The following is a 23,068-nucleotide window of genomic DNA, read 5'->3' on the forward strand; positions in this document are numbered from 1 at the left end:
CTTTGATCACCTCCCCCTGAGGTGGGGAGCTGCCTTACCAGGCCACAAAGGAAGACAATGCAGCCAGTCCTGATAATACTTGATAGGCTAGGGTCAGATGGAAGGGGCCTGAGAAAGGGGCATTGGAAGAGAAAAGGGAAGGAGGGCAGGGTTGGGAGAGGATGAGAGAGGGGAGCTACAGCTGGGCTACAAAGTAAATAAATTGTAATAAAAAAAATTTAAAAAGGACCAAATAAAACAAACCTCCCAATCTCTGCATGTGCTCTAGCTGCCAATCCCACCATCGATACCACTAATGCTACCACATTCTAACCATGAACCTCCTCTATTCTGCCTTACTTTCAAGATGGAAGTTGAGTCAAAACGGGGCAAATAGTGTGCAAACACACATGCTCCTTGGGTCCACGGAGAAAAAACGCTGCTCCAAGCAGACTTTGCCCAGCCTGTGTCTGAAGTATTCCACATCACATCTGAGGCTGTCAAATCCAACCAGAACCTGGAATACAAATAACCCTGTTGTACAAATTTGTTGAATTAGTAGGAGTTGCATGCATATAAAAGTATGTAAAACTTTAAATATATAAATTTACAAAAACGCCTAATTTGTTGGAAAACAAACTTAAGTGGTCAGTCCACAAATCACTTTTCTTTTTGCAGTGTTTATACTAGAGCCACAGTTCTGTGAAAATACCTTCCATTGACAGATAATCCTAAACCAAAACTGCTGTGAGTGTGTTCAATCATCTTCGGAAGTCCGGTTGTCCCGCTGGTGAAGTAAATGGTCATCATCTCGTTGTGCTTTGTGTTCACACAGGTGTGGCGGTCACTGGCAGACCTGCAAAGGATAGTCTACAGTGTTTCTGTGAGTGGCTGTGAACCTCTGAGGAGGATTTGAAAACCCGTGTGCTTGGGCAGCTTCAACATAGGAGCTTAGATTCACCCCCAAGTTAAAGGCTGTGTCTGTTTCCATCCTTTTACTTGTGTGATATGAGCAGCTGCCTTCAAGATCATGTACCTCCTAGGGACAGCCCTCATCCAAAGCTGATCATTGGGGGGGTACAGGATCAGGATCACCTATTGAGATTGTCATAGTCCTGAGGATCCAAAGCCCAGAATTCCCAGTGTGTTATCTGAGCGCTTCATAGGGAATACGCAGAAAATTAATTTCTTCCTCTGCTCAATCCTACATTCTTCCCTTCTTTCACAAGAAAATATCTTAATAAGCCGTTCTCTATCTCAGGAACTACATCTATCTATCTATCTATCTATCTATCTATCTATCTATCTATCTATCTCTATCTATCCATCCATCCACCTTAACCAGACCCCTTACCTCAAAGTTTGGCACTCTTAACTGTTAGTTTTGTAATAATCACTGATTATTGTCTTTACTTAACTTATTTCATTTTTATTTACCTCACTGCTACTTAGTCAGATACTTTTGTCATTATTGCCTTTTTTTGTAGGTCCCTGTTAGAAAATTGGGGGTACTCACTTCATCATCTCCCTGAGGTTCCCCCACCCTTCTCTGGAGTGCTGAGACACGATTAGTTTGGAGCAGAGATTTTCACACTTGGCTGCCACAGTGTCTACTGCTGGGGCCAAAACATCATCAGTAATAATGCATTTTGCTTTTGAAGATTGTAGTCTGTAGAAGATGTCTTTCTGGGTCAGCTGAGTGGTTCCTGGAATTAAAACTGTCCCTAAAGGAGTAGAAAAGAAATGGCATTTAAAAACAATGTTGGCCTCTAGTACAGTAGTTAGAATAATATAGCTAGTATATTCATATTCTCTGTGTCTCAGAATGAGTTAGTGAATCAACTAGGGAAGAAATCTGTCTCCCATTATTCTGATTTTGTCTTTCAAGAGGTCTCCAAGTCTATGGCCCTTTTGCCCTAACATGAGAACACTAATCCTGAGTGATTGTCTTGTGTTTGAGGATCTCTCATAACATTGAGCTTGGAGGAATTTTGATTGAAAAATAATATTCAACATTGGTTGTGTGCTTGAGTGCCAGGTATTATTCTATTTCGCATATTTTAACCCATTCATTCCCCATCTAAACATCTTCAGTATAAGCAGCTATGCATGGCTTGCCTCATAGCTTCTGAATAACTAGTGAAACTGCAGGAGTCAAAACCTTCAGCTAGACTTCAGAGCTGGGCATGTAACCTCTAGTCCAGTGTCTCCTCCAGTGCACTGTTGTTTTCCTTTTCTTGAGGTTGTGTCTTTTCTGTGTTCCTACTCTTCTCTATAGTAAATGACAAGGTAAGGTGTAGTATGTTGATGTCCTGAAGCCAGACACCCATAAGCTTCAGCCTCAAGTAAGCCCTTCACCTCTGTGAGGCTCACATTCTGCTTCTGTAAAATTGGGGTTATCAAAGTATGTCTCTTGTAGGACTCTTCCAGGATTAAATGAGTTAAAGCATTTTTATTCAAATAAAACTTAATACATCTTAGCTCTTTTTTTCCCCAAAGAATGAATGGATATTTTGCCTGAATAATACACATGGTAACATGGAAGGGGGAAATCTCATGAGCTCCCACCCCTAGATAAAGAACTACAGGCAACTAATGACTGCCATGAAGGGGAGAATTCTCTCCTCCCAGGAATGAGCACCCGAGTTGTTATCCAATACAAAGTGGTCAGCTCTGAAACCATATATTCACAACCAAAAACAGAGGACTCAGCAGTTGGTATTTATATCTTTGTGCATCTATCTATTCATATATGTAACAATATTAATAAAAGAAAAAGAGACCATTAGCATGAGTGGGGGGGCATGGGAGGAAACATGGGAGGGCTCAGAGAGAGGAAAGAAAAGGGGGGAAATGATGTAATTGTGCTTTAATTATAATGTATGTGATGGCTCTTCTTGGATGACAGCTTGACTGCATCTGGAGTTAACTAAAACCCATGCCGTTGGGAACACCTGGGAGGGATTTTTTTCCTTTCTTTTTTTTTTTAAAGATTTATTCATTTTATGTGTATGAACACTGTTTTCATGCACAGCCGAAGAGGGAATCAGATTCCATTACAGATGGTTGAAAACCACCATGTGGTTGCTGGGAATTGAACTCAGGTCCTCTGGAAGAACAGTCAGTGCTCTTAACTGCGGAGCCACCTCTCCAGCCCCAGGATTTTTTTTTTTTATTATTGAATCATTTGAGGTAGGAAGACCCACCCCACATCTGGATCTTCTGAGGTGGGAAGATCTACCTGAAATCTGGGCCACACCTTCTGGTGGCAGGCTTCATAAAGGACATAGAAGAAGGAAGTGCTTGCTCTGTGCTTGCTTATCCTCACTCTCTCTGACAAGTCCTTTCCTTCACTGGACTTAGAGCCAGCTTCCTTGGAATTCTGATGTAGACTGAAGACCAGCAGAGATGGCCAGCCTTGTAGACTAAACATCTACCGGATTCTTGGACTTTCTATTGGGAGACAGCCATTGTTGGACTAGTCAGACCATAACCCGTAACCCACGCTAATAAATCCTGTTTATAGTACTAGAGATCTGCTCTATCAGTCTGTTTCTCTAGAGAACACTGACTAATACAATGTAATAAAAACAAATTAAAAATAAAAAATAAATTATTAAAAAAGAATCTATCATCTGAGCTGGGAAGAAATGGCTCAGCTGTAAAGAGCATCTGCCATTCTTCTAGAGGACCTGAGTTAGTTCCCGGTGCCAGTATAGCAGCTCACAAGAGCTCCAGTCACACACACACACAAATATATATATCTTTCAAAAAAGAAATCTGTCATCTATCTTTGTTTCTGTCTACTTACCTATCCTACTTTTGAATTTATCATACATCTGTCTTCCGGCTATACCAGTTTTAGCCCCCAATCCTTAAGAGATTGGTAGATGGCATTTACTTCTAACTGGTTTTTCACCCTTCCTAGGTGATAATATGAATCAGAATCCCTGAAATCTATGTGAAAGCGTTGATTCCCAGGCTGCGCCCCACAGTTTTAGATTCAGGAGATGTTGAGTGGGGATCGAGAACTTGTTTCTGCCAAATGGCGAGCGATAGCTATGCCAGCAGGCCAGGGTCGCATGGGTGGAACTGTAGGTGAACATTGTGCTTTATTTGAAAGTACCGTCCCTGTCTCAGAAGCACGTTAGAGCTCATTCACTACTCTGACATTTAGTAGGCTTGACCGCCTCCTCAAGCGCTTTAAGATCTCGTCATGGGCCAGTGAGACTGTCCATTGGGTAAAAGCTCTTGCTGTCAAGCATGCCAACCCGAGTGGAATCCCCACATTCCATGGCAGAAGGAAAGAACAGATTCCTGAAAGCTGTCTGACTTCCACACGGCACATGGTACCTACACACCTGAATGCTCGAGTGCACACACACACACACACACACTCACACCACAGACAAACAATTGAAGCTAAGATTCCTTTAAAGTCACCTTACAATTACACCTTCCTAAATTTGTAAAGTATACACATTAAAATGAATATAGAAAAAAATATATGGACAGTTTCTGTTTATGATTTGCAGATAAGCAATTGATGCCACTCTTTGTAAGAAACAGAATTTAACAATATGTTGAACTGTCCCAGTCCTTCTCTCTGTCCCACAGTCAGCCACAGCTAGCCCTTATCCAGACTGATGTACTACTATTATTGTTATTTTTGTTTGGTTGGTTGGTTTTCTGAGACAGGGTTTTTCTGTGTAACAGCCTTGGCTGCCCTGAAAGTCACTCTGTAGACCAGGCTGGCCTGGAACTCACAGAGCTCTGCCTGCCTCTGCCTCCGAGATTAAAGGTGTGCACTACCACCACCGCCTGGCATCATTACCTTTCTTCATCTTGTCATCTGTGTATAAAAGCCTAAGCAATATACGAGCATATTCAGTTTTATTGAATTAGGACTTCAATGTCAACCAGCTTCTTACTTTTAAAGATTTTTTTAAAAAGATTTCTCTTATGTGCATTAGTGTTTTGCCTGCATGTATGTTTGAAGGTGCAAGATCCCCTGGAACTGAAGTTACAGACAGTTGGGAGCTGCCATGTGGGTGTTGGAAATTGAACCTGGGTCCTCTGGAAGAGCAGCCAGTGTTTTTAACTCTCTAGCCACTAAGGTTTGTTTTTATGTGCAGGTGTGCATGCGTCTGTGTCTTTGTGTTCAGGTGTGTGCAGAGGCCAGAAGAAGGCATTAGATTATCTGGAGCCAGACATCCAGGTATTTGTGAGCCACCTGAGGTAGGTACTGGGATCCAAAACTCCAGTCTCACAGCTGCGCAGCAAGCACACTTAACCCCTGAGTCATTTCCCCAGCCTCTAGCTGTTTATTTATTAAGTGGGAAAAAATGACCAGAAAACATGGTGGTTTGAATGAAAATGGCCCCTATAAGCCAATATATTTGAATATTTGATTCCCTTTTGGTGAAGTGTTCAGGAAGGATTAAGAAGTTTGGCCTTGTTTGAGGAGCTGTGGCCTTGTTGAGGGCAGTATGTCACTGGAGGTAGGCTCTGAGGTTTCACAAATGCCAGGTCCAGGCTTGCCTGCTCTCTGCCTCCTGGTTGTGGATCAGATGTCAGCTCTCAGCTACTGTTCCAGCACCATGCCTGCCTGCCTGCCTACTACCATAAAGGAAATGGACTAGTCCTCTGGAACTGTAAGAAAGCCATGACTAAGTGCTTTTATTTTACAAGTTGCCATGGTCATGGTGTCTCTTCCAGTAATAGAGCAGTAATTTAAAGAAGATAGTAGCCATGTTGAGACATCAGGGTATGGTTGTCTGAGAAGGTAACAATAAACTGAGGATTGAGGGAGCTGGAGAGATGGCCCAGAGGTTAAGAGCACTGGCTGCTCTGGCAGAAGACCCAAGTTCTACTCCTGTCACCCACATGGTGTTTCCCAACCATTCTTAATTCCAGTTCCCCAGAGATCTGATGACACCCTCTCCTGGCTCTGTAGGCACCAAGGGTGCAGATAACACAGAGACACACATGTAGGGTAAACATGCATACACATAAATAATTAAATCTTTAAAACCAAACCAAACAAACAAGCCAAAAATCCTGACACTTGAAAGTTGATTAAGAGTTGGCCATGTACTTACTTTTGAGGGTTCAATCATAGGAAACAGTATGCCAAGACATCAGGAAATGGGAATGACTACAAACATTAGCAGAAAACATTTGTCATGATGGGATCACAAGGTCTAAATGTGAGGCTATTAAAGGAAGGCTGTCACCTTCCCCTTCCCAGATGTACCTATCCAGCAAGCAGATATGCTGCCAAAAGCACACTGTACCCAGATAAACATCTCATGGTTATGTAGATGTGTGGAGAAACCTGGCTTGTTGAAATGTCATCAGGAGTGTGACCATACTAACCGGTTCGCATACAGGCCACGTTTGCAAGCCACCACTCTGGGATCTTGGGCAGAATCACCATTACTCTATCTCCCCTTTGCAGGGAACAGGCATCTGTGAGTATGTTGGCAAATTTCCTGGATAAAAATCCAAGTTCTTCAAATCCCCATCTGACTTCTTCTCCATTTCCATCTATCCACCAGAAAGCTGGATTGGAAGGCCTCTTTCCAGCCTGAGGAAAGCAAAGCCGTCACAGACTTAGAGGTTGTTATATAGTTAAATTATATTTTAGCTGGCTTAATGAATAAAATTCTCTGTAGAAAACTCACAAGTCAGTTGTTAGTCAGGACATACATAGAGTGAGTGCAGATCACTCACATACTGGGAGCCATGTCAGTTCTTTGAAACCTTTCTCATTTATTATGATTACCCCCCCCAAAAAAAAAATTAGGATTCTTACATCCTCCATCCCCTTGTGGATATATCTAGACTTCATTTCTTGCTATTTTGACTCTTAGAGTCATGTTTTACTTGTTGAATGTTTAAAAGTGGAAGAACAAAACAAAACGGAAAAGGATACATTAATATAATCCAGGGTTTCTCAAGCAGCCATGATGGAACCATTGGCATTGTGGGCCAGATAAGTCCATGTTCTGGGGCTCTTCTGCACATTATGGAACATCAGCAGTACCCCTCTATCTTCCTATGTCACTGGCAACTACTGACTTCTACTGTCTTCTACCCCTTCACGGCAAGCAGAGCTCTCTCTAGCCATTGCAAACTAACCCTGGGAGCTCTGACAACTTGCAGTTGAGATACTATAGTCTGAGTAGCATTTGCTCCATACCTTCTCCATACTGCTCCATTGGTCCAGGATGTCTTTTGCAAAATTGAAATACTCTGGAATCTCTATTTTGAAGTCCCGTTTCATGGACTCATAGTTGGAAAAGTTCTGAGGGATCGCTGTTGTGTAATCTTTATACAGGACTCTCGTAGGACCAGGAATTGCTAGGCGCTGAAAATACTTAGCACGAAGTATCATCGCCATGGTGACAAGAGCCAACTAGCATTGGTGTTGTTGGATGTTTTAGCACTTGGAATTTTCTTGCAGACTAATCCAGCTAAAAGACAAGCAAAAATGGCATGTATTGGTTTTGTTTGCAAAGTAGTAAGACCCTAAAGTAGCTAAGCTTGATCGTAATTATTCACCACCCTCTCAGTGTCACTTTCTGGCACTTCCCTATGTGCCAAATGCTGTGCTTTGATGCTTTGTGTATTCTTTGTCATTAAATCCCTAGAGAAACCCTGCAAAGTAAGTACTGTTACTAGCTCTGTGTACAGACAGAGAAAATAAGAGCCATTGGCTAGAGTCAGATCCAGAAAGATCTGGGCCCAGCCCGTTCTCCTAACCACCCTGTATGATTGTTTCCTACTTCTCATGGCTATACAGAGGCTTCTGATCCAATGTCATATCAAAAGTCACATCAAAGCACCACAGACTATCTACACATGAGAGCACCGAGAGTAGCCCAGTACCTGGCAGGCCTGAAAGCACTGTCAGTGGTTAAAGTCTGTCTGGTTTAGGCTCCAGTTCCCATGCTCCCAACAGGAGCCCACACGACCATCAAGTCCACACTTGGAGACATAATAACAGGGCTTCTGTGGGGGAGATCCTTCCCAGCCACCCACTCCTCCTTGTTTCTGTGGGAAGTCATTTGATCACAATGTCGTTTACTTGGCTGAGGCTATTAAAAGTTTTAGTATTCCAGGGACTGTGACCAAGTTTCTCCTCCTATGCTTCCCACAGTTTTCCTACAGTAAAACATAACTACTCTCATAATCATTAAGCCATACTTTTAACTGCGATTCTAGCTGTGTGGTAGGGCAGCCTGGCTCTGTGGAAATCATTTCTGTAATGACAGGACAAAGAATACCAGATATCAGCTAAGCTTTATCTTACATGCACTGGAGGGCTGGACTTCACATGGATGCATTGGATGCGTTTGAAACCCAGGTCCCCTGATGCCTCACCTCTTTGTGTGAGAACCTGGCAAATCCGTGATCTTGAGCCCTCTGAGATCGTCCAGCTTGGGCTTCCTTGTCTTCACCTGCAAAGAAAATACACATCAAACAAAGGAAGAAGCAGGCTGTACCCTGTTCTCTTAGGGTCTTAACTTGGGTCTTTGGATTCTTATTTGGATGGTTTTACTTTGGGCCAACGGGATTCCAGCAGAGCCGTGAGTTGGTATCATATCTATGCGTTGTAATATTTGACTCTGCCATAAATGCTGGTAATAATAGAAATAAATAAACGTAGTCAAATTCTTCCAAACCCCTTATTGATGACTACTGAACCCTGAACTTGATGCAGTTTTCATGTGCTATGAAGTATTGTTTCACTTTCCTCCCCGACTATTTAAAAATGTAGAAAGCACTGTTCACAAAGTTGTTAAAACTGTAGCTCATGGGCTACAGTTGGTTGATAGTACAAGTTTGTAAATCCTGTGAGGACCGGTGCCTTGACCCTCATACTCATGTTTCTTTTCCTGGGAGTTATAACCACAGTTGACTTAGAGAAAATACATTTTTGATCCAGTTCTCTGATCCAATTGAAATTAAAACCAGTTAAAAAACAGTGTTAGCCTTTAACCCCAGAACTCAGGAGGCAGAGGCAAGCAGATTTCTGTGAGTTCAAAGTCAGCTTGGTTCATATAGTGAGACCCTGTCTCATATATATTTAATATAAAATATTCATATATAGGAAGGCTTTTGTTGACTGAATAAACGGCTTTTTCAGAAGGGGGAACTTTTAACTGCAGAGTTCTAATAGACCCGGGAGGTGCCTCTGCTGCCTTAACCAGAGTTATATGACTACCTGCAGGGTCTCATGAGGCAGTTTATGTCAATGTAAGTGCAAGTTTAAAATCAGTCCGTGACCGCTAACTCCTCAGCTAAGGTTTAGAACTCTGCTTCCACTTCCCTTCCCCACGCTGGGATTTTTGAGCTTGTGCAGGTCTTGTGCATGTGGTTAAAATCACTATGAGTTCATAGGTGCACCTGCCCTGCTGTGTGCAAAAAAAAAAAAAAAAAAAAAAAAAAAAAATCACTTTTTCCTTGTAGATCTTGGAGGAGTGGCTCGTGGCAGTAAAAATAATTAGAACACGCTATCTGAAACTCTCAAAGGACCAATAAAAGTAAGTAAAACAGAATAAAAATAAGCTTATTGGTTACAGCAGTTGTGCTTGATGGGCACACGTGGCTCCGTACCACGCTGATCAGAGCTGGTGTAATGCCTTCCTGCTGTTCACCGTTAACAGCTCACAACTGAACTCATGTAAACCTTAAAATTCAGGAAAATGGAGGAGGAAATTTCCCAAGATAAGACATCTCTCCAGGTTCAGGGTCGGGAAAGGGATGCACAGAACTTTCTCTGACCTAACAATTATGGAGATAAAGCAATGACAGCATTGAAGGCCGAACAAGCAGCCTGCTCTTTAGAACAGGAGTCACTGAGGCTGTTTCTTCGGGCCTAAGTCCTCAGGGCCTCAAATGGCATTGTGCTTGACTTCAGACGGAAAGAGTGGAAAGAGAGCTGCTGGGCTCTGCTGACAAGCAACTTCCTGCCAGTTTGGCTGGGCTTCATCTTAAAAGGATTAGGGTCAAGTTTCTTTCAACTCTGACTCCCTGCCCCCAGTGCTGAAGACTGAAAGTTGCAACTAATGGAGATGGTCAGCACTAAGTTTTTGGAAGCAAAAGCTTCTTGGCCTTTACTTTTCCTTTCAATGGCTTCATATGGTTTAAAAACTGTAAAAGATGCATATTGAAAAAATGTCCCCTTCCTGACTTGAAGGTTCTGTATTTTGTCCCAGTCCTGCCTCTCAGGAGTCACTGTTCTTCCTCATATCTCCAAGGTGACTGCAAACTCATTTCCCCACCGTCTGTACACAGCAGGTAGCTAGGCTTCTCACTATCTCACCCACTTAATCCATTTTCAGTAATGTGGCTTTAGAGACCTTTGCATATCAGTACATAGAGCTCTTTATTCTGTCTTTAAAAACAAAACAAAAAAAGCTGCATTGCATTGTACCAAAACAGCTGCCCCATTATTTCACTAAACTAGTCCATATTATTTTACAATTTAACTGAAAATTTGAAATCATTTCTTCAAAAGGAAAACCCTAATTCTTCCAATACAAATGTTATTTTAAAATAGTTAAGAAGTATAATAAACATTTCCTGGTCCTGTTGAAAGAAGGGCAATAATTTGATCTGGTTCAGACACATTTTTTGGAGGTTAGTGTGGTTTATTCATTTACTCAGTAAATACTGACTGAAGTTTGAAATGTTGCAGATACAGACAACATATTGGAGGAACAGAGACAAGTCCTCACTACTGTCATAGACTGGCACATGTAAATAAAGTAAAAAATAAATGTGTTATTACATGAAGAGGAAAATAGAGTAGTGGGGAGGAAAAAGAGAGGCTATTTTGGAAAGTCTCTCCAGGGATGCTCCATTTTTGCTGAGATCTGGCAAGGAGCTGCACTGTACTAAGCATTTGGCATTGGTTTATTATTCCACATTTCAGGGAAACACTCTCAAACACACTCATCCTCAACTGAATGGTGTGTCCTGCTCATCCTAAAACTGGCCTGTATCTAATGCTGAGAATACCTCTGTGCATGTGACAAGGCCAGCCCCGACCCTGAGTTTACAGACTATTAAGCAACTGCAAATATTTACACTGGGGATAAATTCTGTGTACTCACCTTGCTGATACCAAGCAGAATCGGAGTTCAGTGTGATTTCTCCCCATCACCATATAAACTTTCCTGCATTCAGAATCTTTCTCACACATTGGTGTAGACACCAGTTGGTTGCTCGTGTTCCAGGAAACAGCCACCCACCCATGCTCAGGCAAGAACCCTCATTAAATTCACTATACAAAATAGACCTGAAAATAGGAGGGGGGCTTACTGGGGAGAAGGAGAGGCTTGGCAGGAACAGAAGGGAGATGGGTGAGAGTAATAAAAGGTGATTATGATTGAAATACATTACGTATGTATGAAATTGTCAATGGATATATTTTCAAAAAGCACTTCTCTCGCGTGAACATTTTAAAAAGCCACATAACAGACCAGAAAATTGATCAGTCAGCTGGAACTTAAAATGAACTTAACCATTCTTTTTAAATAAAAAAGGAATATCAACACCCCTTTATCGAGGTCATAATATTTATTTCTTTCCAACAAGGCTTAGTCAGTTCCTGTCTTTTCAACATTCTTATCTTACAAAGTTCACTTTACAGGTTTGAAAAATCACTTGCAGATGAAAAAAAAGATCACTTTTGCGTGGTAAACCCAGATTTAACGCCAAACCAGTGAAATGTTGCTAAGAAAAATTTTAAGAAAGGCACCACACACCAGGCCATATAATGCTTTTGAAGTATTTAAAGTCTCATCTGAAATATAAGCTTTGGGTCCATAAACATGGCAGGGCAGAGGGATCATCCATCTCCCCACATCTTCAGAACACCCTTCCCCCTACTTAGCGCAAGTGATAAGGCAGTTTGGCAGATACCCAGCCTCAAACCAAAGTACAACTCCCTCGTTCTCATCCTCAACAGGGACCCGCCTTAACCTCTACCCCCCCCACCCCAAAACACTGTTTTAGAATGTTCCTTATCCTAGAGGTTACCTATTGTCATAGATTTCCATCTTTGTGCTTTCCAAATACAGCTTCCTAGAGGTAATTGGCATACTTTGGGATATGTAGGAGATGGACTTCCATTTGTCATTGAGCAGGGTGCAGCCAAGCAGAAGAGAACAGAGAAACATTTGGCCCTACTCTCTTAAATTCTTTTCAAAACATTTCATTATATAAGCGCATGTACCCAGTATTGAAAACTCAAACCTCACCAAAAAACCTGAACACTCTGCTGCTCTGCCTACAGCCTTCTAGGGTGCTCCCTCCTCACCGGCTTCCCAGCAGTGTTCACATGGCAGCTGCAAGGTTCTGAGAGAAACACCTTTCCCATCCAGGGTTTCACGGAGCACCTTCTGGAGTTGCTGGGTTTGTTTGCCTGCACCGTAGCAGGAAGTCTCATACAGGAAAAGAAAGGGGATACTCACTGAAGATACAGCTTCCCACACAGCTGGAGTGAGAGCAGACCTGCTTCACCGGAGAGTCAATTTCTCACCTCTGCCTTAGGGTTGGTAGTAGATCAAAGTGGAAGGAGTGTGACAGAGAGCCGATCTGACCCAGAGTGCCTTCCCTTTATTGGTGGACACTTTGAAGGGAGGAGCACGAATGTTTACATAACCCTGGCCTGTCCCTCCTGACCTTCTCAACAGGTAATGATTTGTATACACAGTAAGCTTTTCGTAGGCTGGGAAAGATAGGTGTGCACAGGAGGGAAAGTGTCCAGAGAGTTGTTGAAAGGCAGTGCCAATGGGAGGCTCACACAAGCAGCCCCAGCCCTTCAGAGATAGAGGCAGGAAGATCAGGAGTTCAGGGTCATTCTCAGCTACACTGTGAGTTTGAGGTCAGCCTAAGCTACATGAGACCCTGCGTTAAAAAAAAAAAAAAAAAGAAGATGAAATGTTAGGGTTAGTTCTGAATGGGAGATGTTCTTAGAAGGAGGAGGGAACAACTGAAAAAGTCAGATTTTTTGAAATGTTTGAATAAACAAAGAACTTGAGGTTTGTGTGGGGTTTCTGACAGCTCTCAGGAACGGGGAAGAAGTAAGACTCGCCATTGTCAGGTCACTTCTCCCCGTGAATCTGTCAGCGTGTTTCAGCTTGCCAGTCCCTCAGAGGACTACAAGAAGCTACGGGTCTTCTCTAAGCCACAGCTCCCTGCTCTCCCTGCCTCTCTGAGCTGCAGCCACAGCAGTCCTGCTGCTTGCCCAAGACACAGGCACGCTCCAGCCTTGAACACCTCGCTCGCCCACTGCCTGTAACTATTCCCTCAGCCCCATGGCCAAATCCTCACTTAGTGAGATAGCCTATCCAAGATACTTTATTCACCACTTTTTCTAACCTAGAATGCTTCATTTTTTCCCCCACTTTTAACTTGTTTTTAAACTTTTTGCATATCTTATCACTGGCTTTAAAAATAAGAGCTTTGTTTTATTTGCTGAGAGATCATTATTGTATATATCAGCTGCTAGCAAATGTTAGCCATCCAATAAATGTCTAATGTGATATGTGAATAAATGGTTCATTCAATTCTATGGATAAAAATCCAACTCAAATTTAGCTAAAGACAGAAATTAATATGTTTGCATGGTGGCACATACTTTTAATCCCAGCACGTAGGATGCAGAGGCAGGTGAATCATGGTGAGTTTAGGGCCAGCCTGATCTACATAGTTCAAAGATAGCAATGGCTTACATAGATAGACCCTGTCTCAAAAAACAAAAACAAAAGGAAGAATTTATTGGTCCCCTTTTAAAAAATTAGTCTCTTTTTAAACATTGATTTTGGGGAATTTACCATGTAAATAGTCACACTATGTGCAAACTGTGAGTTTTATTTCATCCTTTTAGGTCTTTAAGCCCTTTTGTCTTGTTTTGCTCTCTTGCCTTATTTCAGTGGCCAGCATCCGCCAGAACAGTGAAGTGGAAATCCTCACTGCCTTCCTAAAGCAGGATGTGCTGAGGTTTCTGTTGTGAGTTCCAGTGCAAGCTGTATGCTTTGTTATGGACAGTTTGTAGAAGTGAAACCTAAGGAGTTTGTTTTTCTTTTTTCCATTTGTTTTTTATTTATCAAAATAGTTTTATTTTCTACCACAATATCTTCATTACTCAGCTTTGTCTCTTTTCCTATGTTGGTTTCAAAGTGTTTTGTTTTTTTTCTTATTTATTTATTTATTTATTTATTTATTTATTTATTTATTTTTCAATACATCCCAACCACAGTTTCTCCTAGCCCCATTTGTCCCAGGCCCCACCCTCACACCTCACCTCTCCCCCAGATTCAGTGCTCTTTCTTTCTCCCTTTGGAGAAGAGCAAGCTTTCCAGTGATATCAACAGAACACAGCATAACAAGACGCAGTAAGAGTAGGCACAAGTAAACATATCAAGGCTGCAAGGTAATCCAGTAGATGAAGAACGTCCCACACAAACACCAAACTAACAACCATAACGCGCAGAAGACCTAGCATGGTACATGATGGCCACTTCGGTCTCTGAGCCTCCATGCAGCCCTGCTTAATCGATGCATTGTGCCGTGTTCTGGTATCCTCCACCCCTCTAGCTCCTACAATTCTTCCTACCCTGCGTCTTCAGGTTCCCAGCTCCAAGGAGAGGGGCATGATGGAGATCTCCAGTTTGGGTGTTCTCTCCGCCTACTGTTTGCCTGTGGGTCTCTGTATCTGTTCCCATCAGCTGCCGGCAGAAACTTCTCTGGTGATGATTGGGCTAGGCACCAGTTTATGAGTATAGCAGAATATCATTAGGAGTACTTTTATTGATTCCCTCCCCCCACCCCCCGCCATCTCCGCTCCCTGGGCTATCCAGCCTCCTGTTAGCCCAGGCCGTGTCAGGCATAGGCCCTCTTCTGTGGCCTGGGCCTCAAATGAGACCTCAGTCATTGCTTGGCCACTGAGGCAATGCCTTCGGTGCCCCAGCACTTCCTGCAGGCAGAATAGATTGTAGACTGAAGGTTTTGTGGCTGGGTTGGTATTCCAGCCCCACGACTGGAAGCCCTGTCTGGAACAGGGGACTGCTGGTTTAGGCTCCATAGCTCCCATTACTAAGAGTTCTCTCGGGGAGCTTCTACAGCACTGCATAGCTCCCCAATACCCTCCACTCTAGTCATCTCTCCCAGTACTCTCCTTCCACCCCACCACCTGATTGCTCCTATTCCTATCCCCATTTGCCCCCAGCCCACCCAAAAAATCTGATCTATTTCTCTTTCCCAGAAAAATGTATGCATCTCTGTTAGAGCCCTCCTTGTTACGTAGCCTCTTTGGATCTACTTAACAGCTAATATCCACTTATAAGTGAATATGTATCATGTTTGTCTTTCTGAGTCTGGGTTCCCTCACTCGGGTTTTTTTGATTGTTGTTGTTCCATCCATTTGCCTGCAAATATCATGATGCCATTTCTTTTTTCTAACAATTGAGTAATACTCCCTTGTGTAAATGTGCCACATTTTCTTTATTCTATGGTTGGAAGACATCTAGGTTGTTTCCATTTTCTGGCTATTATGAATAAAGCTGCTATGACCATAGCTGAGCAAGTATCCTTGTGGTAGGAGGGAGCATCTTTTGGGTATATGCCTAAGAGCGATATAGCTGGGTCTTGAGGTAGATAGATTACAAGTTTTCTGAGAAACTGTCATATTGACTTCCACAGTTGGCTCTACCAGTTTGCACTCCCACTAGCAATGGAGGAGTACTCCCCTTGCTCCACATTTTTTTCAACGTGAACTGTCAGTTGTGTTTTTTATCTTAGCCATTCTGACAGATGTAGCAAAGATGGAATCTTGTAGTGGTTTGAATAGAAATGGCCCCTGTAGACTCATCTGTTTGAATGCTTGGCCCATCCATAGGGAGTGGCCCATTAGGAGATGCAGCTTTGGTGGAGTGGGTGTGGCCTTGCTGGAGGAAGTGTGTTACTGTGGGTGAGGGCTTTGTCCTCAAGCTATGCCCAGGGTGGCACACAGTCTCCTGCTGCCTACAGATCAAGATGTACAACTCTCAGCTCATTCTTCAGCATCACGTCTGCCTGCATGCTGCTATGCTTCCCACCATGACAATAATGGACTAAACCTTTGAAACTGTAAGCCAGCTGCAATTAAAGATTGTCCTTTACATGAGTTGTCATGGTTATGATGTATCTTCACAGCAATAGAATCATAACTAGGACAAATCTCAAAGTAGTTTTGATTTGCATTTCCCCGATGGGTAAGGATGTTGAACATTTCTTTAAGTGTCTCTCATCAATGTAAGTTTCTTCCATTAAGAAGTCTCTGTTGACTGTCTCTGACATGAACTCAGAGGTGGGCTCTTTGACCGCCTCCCCCAGGGAGAAGCAGCCTTGCTAGGTCGCAGAGGAGGACTTTGCAGCCAGTCCTGATGAGACCTGATAAACTAGGGTCAGATGGAAGGGGAGGAGGACCTCTCCTATCAGTGGACTTAGAGAGAGGCAGGGAGGAGATGAGGGAAGGAGGGTGGGATTGGGAGGGAGTGAGGGAGGGGGGTTACAGCTGGGATACAAAGTAAAAAAAAAACTGTAATATAAAACTAAAAATTATATTAAAAAAAGAATTCTCTGTCTATATGTGTACTCCAGTTTTTAATTGTCTTATTTTCTTAATACCCAGTTTTTTAAAATTCTTTATATATTTTGGATATTATACCTTTATTAGATGTGTAGTTGGCAAAAATCTTTTCCCATTTTGTGGGCTGCCATTTTGCCATATTGAGAGTATCCTTTGTCTTGCAAACACTTTTCAGTTTCACTAGGTCCCATTTATTAATTATTGGTCTTAGTGCCTGGGCTATCAATGTTCTGTTTAGAAAGTTGTCTCCTATGCCAATGTGCTCAAGGCTATTTCCCACTTTCTCTTCTATCAGCTTCAGTGTATCTGATTTTATGTTGAGGTCTTATTCCACTTGGACTTGAATTTTGTGCAGTTTGATAGATATGGATCTTTTTGCATTCTTCTACATGCAGACATCCAGTTAGACCAGTACCATTTGTTGAAGATGCTTTCTCCCCCCCCCCATGGTGTATTTCTGGCTTCTTTATAAAAAAAAAAATCAGATGTCCATAAGTATGTAGATTTAGGTTGGGGTCTTCAATTATATTTTATTGATCAATGCATCTGTTTTTGTTTCAGTAGTTTTTATTAATATAGCTCTGGAGCCCAACTTGAAATTGGGCATGGTGATACTTCCAGAAGTTCAGTTCTTTTATTATTCAGAATTATTTTAACTATCCTGTTTGGTTTTTGTTTGTTTGCTTGTTTTGCATTTCCATATGAAGCTGAAGATTGTGCTTTCAAGATCTGTGAAGAATTGCCCTGGAATATTGATGGCTATTGTATTGAATCTGTAGATTTCTTTTGCTAGGACGGACATTGTTACCATGTTAATCCTACTGATCTATGAGCATGGGATATCTTTCCACCTTCTGATGTCTTCTTCAACTTCTTTCTTCAAAGATATTGAGGTTTTTTTCATATATGAAAAAGTCTTTCACTTGCTTGGTTTGGGTTACCCCAAGTTATTTTATATTGTTTCTGGCGATTGGAAAGGGTGTTGTTTCCCTGATTTTTTTTTCTTAGTGCATGTGTCACTTGTATAAAGGAAAACTACCATTTTTTTTTTAAAGTTCATCTTGTATCCAACCATATTACTGAAGGTGTTTATCAGATATAGGAGTTCCCTGGTAGAATTTTTGGGCTTGCTTATGCACATTACAAATAAAACATATATATATAATGAGGTATAGTAGAGCAGTGAGATTTAATTGCTGGGCTAATAACTAATCCTCATATATTTTATATTATCCTACATCTTATATAACTTACCATAAAGAAATTATGATGATAATTGTTTCAAAATTATATCTTCTTGTTGTACAGGTACATATGCGTGGGTGGTCATGCATGCTAGTGCAAGTGGGTGGGTGTGCAGGTCAGAGCACAGCCTCAGGTGTTATTTCTCAAGTGTCACCCATCTTATATTGAGTCAGGGTTTCTTATTGGCCTGCAGAATCATGATTTTAAAAATATGAATGCATTTGCTTTTCTGGTTAGTATCTGCATGGCCCTTGACTTTCCATGGGCAGTGAGGTCAACAAACATAATTCTAGGTTAACAAGAATCAAACAAGAACTAAGGGACTACATAGTGGCAATGCTACTCTTCTTTGATGGGTGGGGCTTATGTATGTGAGGTATGTGTGTGCACACGCATGTGTACAGTCATGTGGAGGTCTAAGGCTGACATTAGGAGCCAAGTGTTTTCCACCTTATCTATTGAGCCTAGGACTTGCTGCTTTAGCAAGTCTGGCTAGCCAGCTTGCTCTTGGGTTTCCCTGTCTCCACCTAGTGTCCTTGGAGTACAGACAGACAGTTGTGTCCAGTGGCTTTCACATGGGTCGTGAGGATCCCAACTCTGGTCCTCATGATCACACAACAAGCACAGTATCTCTGAGCCACCTCCTCGGCCTCAGTGCTCCCCAGTGTGGTTCACGGGCATAACTCAGGTTACCTGACCAAGTAACAAAAGCGCACAGCTTTACTTCAGAAGTGGAAGGCTCAGAATCCCCAGTAGCAAAACCGATTTTCTTCTGCTGCTGAATCTGATGAATCCATTTACAGAACTGCGATAAGCAAATCTTCAGGGGAACCCCTTCATCAACTTGAACCTAATTAGAGAGCCACGAGATCTGAACTCAGCAATTGAACTCCTGAGCCACTGGGCATTAACAGCAACTCTGCACTGTGGGGCTGGAACAAAGAAGTTCTGACTGACGGAGCTCATCTAGTAAAGAGATATCAACACATACAGGCAGGAAGTGCTGCAGACCTGAATTCACTCTGGTAAGAGAAGCTAGGCTGGTGACTCTATTCAGTCTCACCCAAGTGGAATCTTTAAGCCAAGTCTCGCAGAAATAAAAGACAGTGGGTTGCATTAGTTCTGTAAAATAAACTGTCTCTGGAGCTCACACCCTGGACTTCATACACCCAAAGCAAGCACCCTTAGACTGAGCTACAACCTTTGACCTTGTTTGTAGCATTATTCTGATTATTTTTTTTCAGGGTTCCAGTGAACTTAGGGAGAGAAATTATTTCTTTTAAGAATGAACACAGTTAATTCCAAGTGCTATGTTGCTTCTTTGTTTTATTTTACTTCGGTTTTCTTATTGCTCTGACTAAGATATCAAGTACTATGTTGAATAAATATGGAGAGAGTGGGCAGGCCTGTCCCTGATTTTAGTAGAATTGCTTTAAGTTTCTCTTTATTTAATTTGATATTGTCTATAGGCTTGCTGTATATTGCCTTTATTATTTATTTATTATATATAGTAGCACAGTACTTTCCATAGCCTTTTCAGTAAGTTAAGGCATGCTTTTCCATCATTACTAAGTCTATACACTTTATAAACATGGAGTTACAGATCATCGATGTGCATACATTTTTTTGTAATATCATTATCTTGTTAATATGTAATTTCAGTAGGAGATGAAGAGGAAGGAGGGAAAGTAATTGATAAAGAAGTAAGAGATTAATTCTCTGAGCTGCCGCTTCAGCACCAGCATTATTTAATAAGATCTGCCAAGTGTGTCCAGCAAAAACTTTTTCTTTTATTGTAGTTTTAAGCTATAAATATGACTACCATTGTAAAACTACATTTTTTAAGACTGCTTAGATCTCTGTTTTTCCAGGTTGAAGTCATTATTTGTCTTAAATAAATGTAATTTTAAAAAGTTCTTGACTAGGTCAGTTTTGAATCTGTACTACATTTTTTAAGATCTCTGTTTTTAAGATCTCTGTTTTCCCAGGTTGAAGTCGTTATTTGTCCTAAATAAATGTAATTTTAAAAAGTTCTTGACTAGGTCAGTTTTCTGCCATTTAAAGCCTTGAATGAGACACCGAAGTGAGATACAGACAGTGTTGCCCATCCTGTTGGTGCTCTGAGCTTGATGCTCAGTACCTGCAGAGGCCACTGAAGTCCTTGTTTTTACAGATTAGCATTAGGGAACCAGAATTTTTTTTAATTTATTTTTTTATTTATTACAATTTATTCACTTTGTATCCCAGATGTAGCTCCTCTCTCTTCTCCCATGTCCCTCCCCAAGTCCACTAATAGGGGAGGTCCTCCTCCCCCTTCATTTGACCCTAGCCTACCAAGTCTCATCAGGACTGGCTGCATTGTCCTCCTCTGTGGCCTGGTACAGCTGCTCCCCCCTCAGGGGGAGGTGATCAAAGAGAAGGCCACTAAATTAATGTTAGAGACAGCCTTTGTTCCCCTTATTAGGGTGCCCATTTGGAGACTGAGCTGCCATGGGCTACATCTGTGCAGGGGTTCTAGGTTATCTCCATACATGGTCCTTGGTTGGAGTATCAGTCTCAAAAAAGACCCTTGGGCCCAGATTTTTTGGTTCTGTTGCTCTCCTTGTGGAGCTCCTGTCCCCTCCAAGTCTATCTCCCTCTTATTTTATAAGATTCCCTACACTCTGCCCAAAGCTTGGCTATGAGTCTGAGTATGTGTTTTAATACCCTGCTGGGTAGTCTTTCAGAGGTCCTCTATGGTGACTTCTGTCCTGTTCCCTGTTTTCTCCTCTTCCAGTGTCTACCCTGTTTGCCTTTCCTAATGAGGATTGAGCATCTTACCCAAGGTCCTCCTTCTTGATTAGCTTCTTTAGGTGTACAGATTTTAGTATGATTATCCTATATTATATGTCTTAAACGTGAGTATATACCATGTGTGTCTTTCTGCTTCTAGGATACCGCACTCAGGATATTTTCTAATTCTCACCATTTGCCTGCAAATTTCATGACTTCCTTGTTTTTAATTGCTGTGTAGTATTCCGTTATGTAAATGTACCACAATTTCTGTATCTATTCCTCAGTTGAGGGACATCTGGGTTGTTTCCAGATGCTGGCTATTACAAATAAAGCTGCTGTGAACATGGTTGAGCAAATGTCCTTGTTGTATATTTGAGTATGTTTCGGATATATGCCTTGGAGTGGGATAGCTAGATCTTGAGGTAGCACTATTCCTAATTTTCTGAGAAGTGCCAGATTGATTTCCAAAGTGGGTAACCAGAATTTTTAAACATACAGGGCTGTCTCTTGAAAGAAAGAGAGGTTTCAAACCCAGGACAAACAGCTGAGGTACCTATTTACATATCAAAGCAGCCCTGGCCGCCAGGTTCTCCCTGCATCCCTCAGTCCCTACCTGTTACAGGGTCCTTCTGGCTGGCACACCCGCCCTCTGCCCTGAACTTTTCCAGCTCAGAGCCTGGACTGCCCTTTTCCCGGCTGTCCTTCTCTATGTAACCCCACTTTTTTCTTTTTCTGTGTACTCTTGGGGCCTCCTGGCTGCTGCACTGGGTTCCCCTCTCTCCCCTTTCCCTCCCTGTCTTCATCTCCCCACATGGCTCAGGATCATGTTCACTCTGGGCTCTTCCAGATGTCCCTGCCTGTGACTATGCCTCCCTTGTGTCTTCAATAAACTTTCTCCTCCCCATACTTGGGAGCAGTCCTGTCCTGTCCTTCCTTCTATTTCTTTTCTTCATTCATCTGGTGTGGAAATCCAGGGCCAGTCACATCCTTTCCTTTTAATTTCTTCCTCCTCCTCCTCCTCCTCCTCCTCCTCCTCCTCCTCCTCCTCCTCCTCCTCCTCCTCCTCCTCCTCTTCTTCTTCTTCTTCTTCTTTCATTCGTTTAATGCCAAAACCCTGGGGGTGGCACAAACGAGTTCCCTCTGAAGGAACTAGGGTCACTCCGAACCAAGCTGTTGAGCTTTCTCTCCTAAGGTAGGTGTTATCATTTTTTCTGCTGGCTTCTGCCACCCATGAAATTTGATTTCAAATTCTAGAGTCCGATTTTTCACCTGCTGCTTCCCCAAACCTGCTTCCTAATTTTGTCTCTCATCTATTTCTTTTAATTGTCTCTCTGAGCTCTGGCCTGCTGCGCCTTCCATGTGGGCACCTGCGTGTTTATACCTCTTGCCTGATGCACACCCATGTGGACATCTCCCTTTGAGTCTGCCGTCTGCTGTCTGCCCTCTGCCCCCTCCTTCTCAACTGGATAAGTGTCCTGAGCTGATGCTTTGTTTACTGTTACTATAAAAGCCACACCAGTATTCCAGGAAATTCTTTTTGCCCTACTGAGACCCAACACCAAGAACACCTTTCCTCTGTGATTTGGACCATTTCTCTCTGACATGTTTCCCAATTCTTCATGGGGATGCAAATTCTTGGGGATGGAAATTCTTGTCACAACAACACTTTAGTGACACCCTTCCCCAGGAGCTGCCAGCTGGACATACCCAGCTGAGTCTCACCAGCGGCAACCTGGGACCCTTTCATTGTTTTCTTTCACTCAGAGCTACCTGATCTTTCTCTCTTTGTGCCTTGCTTGCCTCCAAGTAGCTGCTTGCTAAGTCCCACAGCTGCCTTAAGTTCTCCTGGGCCTTGGAAACCTTGTCTCTCAACTTCCCCCTAACTCCCTCCCAACCTCCCCCCCACCTCCGGAGTCTTACAGCTTTTCTATGTCCTTTAGCTTTTATGATACTGGAATCCTCCCTCGGGGAGTTTCTGCTTGTTTCTCCTTGTCTATTAGCCATTGCTCTCCTTGTCTCTATGTCATAAGTGACTCTCTGGCTCCTAGAGCCTGCTGCACCCTTGGTTCACCCACCATGCGGGCAACTTTCTGTTTGCCTCTTTTGGCTCTGGTCTGATGCACCCATTTGGGTCTTTTTACTAAAGATGTTTACGGATTTGTAAATGTCTGGTAGAGCTAGGGCAAGTGCTTAAAGCAAAGCCTTTTAAAGGTGCCATCCAGTGGGAATGAACCTTGTACAACCACTTTGGAAATCAATCTGGTGCTTTCTCAGAAAATTAGGAAAAGTGCTACCTCAAGATCCAGGTATACCATTCCTGGGCATATACCCGAAAGGTGCTAAAACATACAACAAGGACATTTGCTCAGCTATGTTCATAGCAGCATTATTCCTAATAGCCAGAATCTAGAAATAACCTAG

The 23,068-nt window shown here is 42.4% G+C and overlaps 1 protein-coding gene across 3 annotated transcripts in view; it reads right to left on the bottom strand.

The window, feature by feature from the left end:
- Positions 1–12,614, bottom strand: part of Acsm3 (acyl-CoA synthetase medium chain family member 3) — a 23,755-nt gene extending 11,141 nt beyond the window's left edge. For 2 of the 3 annotated variants that reach the window (XM_021635679.2, XM_060366933.1), the window contains exons 1-7: positions 12,468–12,614; positions 8,368–8,444; positions 7,184–7,457; positions 6,358–6,568; positions 1,496–1,703; positions 692–835; positions 340–496 (exon numbers count right to left, since the gene is read on the bottom strand). In XM_021635679.2, coding sequence (XP_021491354.1) covers positions 340–496; positions 692–835; positions 1,496–1,703; positions 6,358–6,568; positions 7,184–7,384 — 921 coding nt within the window. In that variant the 5' untranslated portion in view covers positions 7,385–7,457; positions 8,368–8,444; positions 12,468–12,614. Of the gene's footprint in view, positions 1–339; positions 497–691; positions 836–1,495; positions 1,704–6,357; positions 6,569–7,183; positions 7,458–8,367; positions 8,445–11,105; positions 11,291–12,467 lie in introns of all 3 variants that reach the window. The other variant, XM_060366934.1, reaches the window with a different exon arrangement.
- Between the last annotated feature and the right edge of the window lie 10,454 nt (positions 12,615–23,068).

This window comes from Meriones unguiculatus, chromosome 14 (assembly GCF_030254825.1).
Source record: "Meriones unguiculatus strain TT.TT164.6M chromosome 14, Bangor_MerUng_6.1, whole genome shotgun sequence".
Taxonomy (NCBI): Eukaryota; Metazoa; Chordata; class Mammalia; order Rodentia; family Muridae; genus Meriones; species Meriones unguiculatus.